We start from the raw sequence: 6000 nt of genomic DNA on the forward strand, positions 1-6000 counted from the left end.
TAGGTATCACCCCCATTAAGTGCTTATATATCAACAATCAAATCATATATCATAAAAAAAAAAACTAAGCACAAAGTCTCCATTGAAGTTCAAGAGATTCACAAACTCATCCTATCCTTGTTTTAACATGTAAAGCTCAAAGATTTCACTTCATATCCTCATGCTTGTAGCCAAATTCTCCCCCAAGACCAATCAATCACAATTGTTAACAATTCAAACCAAAATTACTCACAACTACACCATCCTTTGATAGTATTATCATTCAACAATCCAACTCTTCATCAACATTAAACAAATGAGAAACAATGTCCAACAAGGCAACATATCAACACATTCAACTTCACATTATGCAAACAAGTTCTAAATTCTCACCCATTCTAGCAATTCTACAACAAATGCACTCTTAATCCTCAAAAACCCACAATTATGCACCAAATTCATCATAATCTTCCATGAATCACTCAATACTCAACAATAATCCATGGGTAAAGAAGAAAAGAGGGAGAAGTTCATACCTTTGGGGTTTAATTGAAGTGAAATTTGAAAATTAGCTTCTTCACCTTGTTCTCACCAAAATTTCCACCGATTAATCGGTTTAAAATGCGTAAAAGAGAGAGTAGAAGAGATATTAAAGTGTAGAAGTGAGATTGGAAGGGAGAAATTGAGAGGAAATCACCGGAATTCGGATTTGGGGGTTAGGGTTTCGCGAAGGAGGAGTGCCGGGTGTTTCTGTCGGGTGAGAGCCGAGTGTTTCTGCGACTGCCAGTTATATATTCGACAAAACACCCGACCGGGTTTTTCAGAAAATGAAAAACACCCGGTCGGGTTTTTCCACTGGACTCCAACCCATTTTTTTTCTTTCCTTCCATTTTTCACTCTTTTGTTCCCATTTTCCTATTCCAACACACTAAAACAAAGAAAAAAAACATAAAAATGAGAGAAAAACACATTGACACAAAATAAAATTGTACCTACTAGGGGTTGCCTCCCCCATAGCGCAATTGTTTAACGTCGTTTGCCCGACGGTCTTCAAGCTTTCACTTAATGGTCCAAGCTCACTTGGATCACCTCATCGGGGCCCGTCCTAGCTTTTGCGGCCAAATAGAGCTTGTTTAGCCGCTTTTTCCACCAAATAGGCTTGTCATTTTCTCCAAGGTCAACTCCATGAGATTCACCATTTGCCCATTTTGGCACCTCCTTCTTTTGCTCCCCCAAACTTGTTTCATTCTCAAGCTCAAAGAACCAATTAGGGACCAAGATCTCCTCCAAGGGCTTCTCAACTTCAACATCCTTAGACACTTGTATCACCTTGCACTCTTCAATTTCCAAAGGCACATCTTCTACTCTCTTGGATTCTTCCATTTCATGGCGTTTCATCTTGTCTAACATAGAGAGGATAGCCGTCTTGTTTCCATGCCTAAGGGTGAGTTCTCCCTTGGTGACATCAATTAAAGCTTTCCCGGTTGCAAGGAATGGCCTTCCAAGAATGAGAGGAACATTAGGATCCTCCTTCATGTCCAAGACTACAAAGTCCACGGGGAAGATAAAATCATTCACCCTTACTAAGACATTTTCAAGAATTCCATTGGGGAACTTGACGGACTTATCCGCCATTTGAAGGGTGATGGTGGTCGGCTTCAAAACACCAAACTTTAACTTCCGGAAGAAGCTTAAGGGCATAAGATTTATGCTTGCCCCCAAATCACACAAGGCCTTAGTTTGCCTATCATTCCCGATCACACAAGAGATGTTGAAGCTTCCCGGATCTTTCATCTTTGCCGGCATCTTTTGTTGGATGATTGCACTACAATTCTCGGTCAAGCTCACGGTTTCATAATCAACCAACTTCTTCTTCTTTGACATAATCTCCTTCAAGAATTTGAGATAGCCGGGCATTTGTTGGAGTGCCTCAATGAGAGGTATATTGAGGTGCACCCTCTTGAAGATCTCAAGGAACTTTGCAAACTTCTCATCTAATTTCTTCTTGTGCACCACTTGAGGAAAAGGAATTTTGACTTCCATGGGCTTGGGAGGAATAATTGCCTCGGGTTGACCCTCGGATGGCATATTAGGTGACTCCACCTCTATTTCCTCTTCTTCTTTCTCTTCTTCGGGTACTTCCTTAGCTTCCACTTCGGGCATAGGAGGACTCTCATAACTTGTCCCACTCCTCAAGTAGATTGCCTTGCAATCTTTCGGATTTGGAATTGTAGTGCTTGGGAATTGCCCCGGTTGATGAAGTTGACCCACGGTTTGAGCAATTTGACTCATTTGGTGCTCCAAGGCCCCCATTCTTGTAGCAACTTCTACCACCGCCGTCTCAACTTTATCAATTCTCTTGGTAGAGTGTTCCATAATCCCATCGGTCTTCTCCATCAAAGCTTTTAGAAGCTCATTGGTAACATCACTTGAAGACTTTGAAGTGCTAGGTGAATTGTTAACCCCACTTGGTTGAATAGCATTATTCGGATTCCCATACGAAAGATTTGGATGTGTATTGAAGGATGGACGATAATTACCACCCCCATTGTTGGGGCGATAATTGTAGAAGTTCCTTTGATTTCCTCCTTGATGCACATAATTAACATCCTCTACGGTAGGTTGAGGCTCTACATTGGGTGCCATCCCCAAACTTATGCTATCCACCTTTTGATTGAGAATCATCATTTGTTGGTTGAGGAGATTGAATGCATCCGAATCAACAACCGAAGCTACCGGCATAGAGCCATCTCGACCCGAGCTCCAACTCTTGCTAGTGTATGCAAGCCTTTGAAGCATCTTCTTGCACTCATCAACCCCTTTGTCCAAGAATGATCCCCCCGAACCAAAGTCTAGTTGACTTTTGATAAATTCCGAGCATCCATTATAGAAAAGGCTCACTTGATGGCCCGGAGACAACCCATGGTTAGGACACTTCTTCAACAAAGCATTGAATCTCTCCCATGCTTCGAACATAGACTCTTGGCTCTTCATTTTAAAGTGGGAGATCTCCGCTTGTAGGTTGAGAGTAGAGCTAAGAGGGAAGAACCTCTCCAAGAACTTTTTGGCTAAGTCGTCCCAACTTATAACCGAGCCCGGCTCAAGGTTATCAAACCAATCTCTAGCATATCCCGTCAATGAGAAAGGGAATAGCCTAAGCTTGATTGTATCTTCGGGAACCCCATTAAGCTTGGTAGTGTTGGCAATCTCCAAGAATTTGGCTAAGTGCATATTAGGATCCTCCGTGGGCCTTCCCGAGAAAACACGTTGCTCCACAAATTGGATCAATGCCGTCTTCAACTCAAAATTGTTGGCATTCACTCTTGGATCAATGGGTGGCATTGGGATATTAACGTTCCCAAATGCATTTCTAACCGGTGCATCTCTTCTCCTTTCCTCCTCTCTTTCCCTTCTCATCTCCTCCATTTGTTGTTGTAGTTGGAGGATGATTTGGTCTTGATTAAGGGGAGGTGGAGGTGGAGGTGGTACTTCCTCGTTGTTCCCATTTGGATTTTCCATTGGCTCAACTAGATGTTGAGCTCGTGCTCTCCTCCTTCGTCCTCCTCTTCTTCTATTGGCGGCTTCTATCTCTAAATTAATCGGCTCAAGGGGTAAATGCCTTGAGCGCGTGAGCATAAAAACCTACACAACACAAGAGAGGAAACAAAGGAAAATTAGAGCTAAACTAGAAAACTAAACTAAATAAAGCAAGTAAATGTCTAAACTAGTATTCTCTATTTTATCACAATATCAAACACAAAAGCAAATTAGTCCCCGGCAACGGCGCCAAAAACTTGACTCATGCTAAATTTGCAATAAATATGTCACCCACAAGTGTATGGGGTATGTAGCACGTGGCAAGTTGAAATTATCGATCCTCGAAGACTAAATGCCGGCTTGAGTACTACGATGCAACTTTGAACACTATCTAGACTAATAGAAGGGGTTTTTGGGTTTTTTTCTTAACTAAGATCACAGAACAAGTAAACAAATAGCAAATTAGGAAAATAAAGCAAATAAGGGTAGTTTTCACTCAAATTGGGAAGGTAGGGATATGGATCCGTTGGTATGGATCACGGGTGTTCACCTAGGGATCATGCTCATCTAAATGGTCTTATGTGTGGCTAGGAAGGTCGGGTTAATTGGCTAGACCCCCTCTCGGGTGCACCTAACGCGTTGATCGGCCTCTAATGTCGGAGTCTCCTCCCTACACTTCGAAACCGACTCCTAAAACCTACGGACCCAAGCCCTCTCTCTAGCTATGCCTCTCTCGAGCACATACAACGCACGGAGTTGTTGGTTATTTATCAATCTAATCAAGCATCTCTCAATGGCAATAATTAGAACAAAACATATCCAATTGGTAGCTAATCAATTAGACAATGAAACAAACACAATAACCAACAAAACCACCACAAAAGAGATAGATAAGCATAATTCGAGGTTTAACCCATGGATTCCATACAAACTTCACCAATATCCCTAATAAGAACTTAGCTACTCATAATAGAAACTAGGACAAAGGAAAATACAAAAACATCAAAGGAAAACATAGTAAGAAAAGATAATAGAACTCCCTAAGGTAGACTTGATGTTGGGGAGGATCTTTCTTCTTCAATCACTTGAAGATGGAAGCCTCCTTGCCTTCAATCTTCTTGAATCTCTCGATTTTTCTCTCAATTTGCAGTGGGGGAAGTTAGGGTTCTAAATTGAGTTAGAACCCCTTTTATACTCGGAGTGAAAATCAGGACAAATTAGCAAACACCCGGTCGGGTGATTTGTAGGTGATAAAACACCCGACCGGGTTTTCTTCCCGAAGCCCGCTATTTTGCAAAACACCCGACCGGGTTTTCCGAGAAATGGAAAACACCCGGTCGGGTTTTCCTCCTGGAGTCCACAAGGCTACTTCAAAACACCCGACCGGGTGTTCCGAGAGATGGAAAACACCCGGTCGGGTTTTCCTTCTGGAGAACTCCTCGAATTTCAGCTTCGGCTCGTTTCAACCTGTTTTCATCACAAAACTACGACAAACCCATCAACTCACCTAATTAGTGTATATGCGGTGAAAAAACTTGTATTTAACATCTTAAACCATCAAAAGCACTCTTTAATCACCCATAAAACAAGCCTAAAATATGAGTTTGTCAGAACACCACTGTGGTGATTAGCGAGCCGGAGGTGATCCGTGTGCCGTTTGCCCATCCAACTGAAGAAGAGGAGGCTGAGATACCAGCCGTGGAGGAGAGCCCTTTCGAAACAATGGAGGTCCTTGTGACTAAGAGGTTGTTGGAAGCGATGGTCCAGTTTGAGGACCCAAAGCTGCAGAAGGCATGTGATGGCCGAGCCACGAATGGGAAGTCGGCGAAATCCGGAAAGAAGCTGTGCCTCTCGGACCTGGAGGATCTGGGAGTGGAGAAGAAGTTCATCTCCTACTTCAAAAGCATCGGGTTTGAGTGGCTTCTCAACCACAGCAACGCGGAGGTACCAGTGGCTCTGGCGAAGGAGTTCTTCACGTCCTTCAAGTTCAAACAATCTACAGATCTCGATGCAGACACAATCTCTTTCAGGATGTTCAACGAGGAGATGGAGATGAGTATAAGGGAGTGGTCGTTGAGACTGGGACTACTCACACCCGAGGAGGAGGAAGAAGGAGCGTGGAACGAGAGAGAGATCGGCGCACCCAAGTATACAGCAGGCTTCGATGCTGAGGAGGCCTGGAGGATGGTTGCCCACAAGAAGGTGGCCAAATTCAAGACAAGCACATCGAAGGGGGTACACATCACTGACCCTGTACTCCGATTGGCACAAGTATATATCGGGTACAATCTCTTGGGTCAAGTGGGTGCAACCCTCACTACTCCAGAGTTGTATTTCATGTGGTGTATGTTGAACAACGTGAAGGTCCACCTTGGGTACTAGACTGCCTATGCATGCCAGAGAGTCAGAACTCACTCCGACCGCCATCTCTACACGTGCAACTTGCTGGGAGCATACCTCCAGAGGAATGTGTCAATGAAGATA

General features: G+C 43.4%; 1 protein-coding gene and 1 non-coding gene across 2 annotated transcripts; one reads left to right on the plus strand and one right to left on the minus strand.

Annotated features, from left to right (window-relative positions):
• Positions 1-1041: 1041 nt before the first annotated feature.
• LOC125198115 lies at positions 1042-3498 on the minus strand. Its single transcript, XM_048096556.1, has one exon. It carries the CDS (start codon positions 3496-3498, stop codon positions 1042-1044), a length of 2457 nt encoding a protein of 818 aa, XP_047952513.1.
• On the plus strand, positions 2897-3003 carry LOC125198116. The gene has a single exon (XR_007172349.1). It is a non-coding gene; the product is annotated as a small nucleolar RNA R71 (small nucleolar RNA).
• Positions 3499-6000: the final 2502 nt, after the last annotated feature.

Source organism: Salvia hispanica, unplaced genomic scaffold, assembly GCF_023119035.1.
Source record: "Salvia hispanica cultivar TCC Black 2014 unplaced genomic scaffold, UniMelb_Shisp_WGS_1.0 HiC_scaffold_1216, whole genome shotgun sequence".
Classification (NCBI taxonomy): Eukaryota; Viridiplantae; Streptophyta; class Magnoliopsida; order Lamiales; family Lamiaceae; genus Salvia; species Salvia hispanica.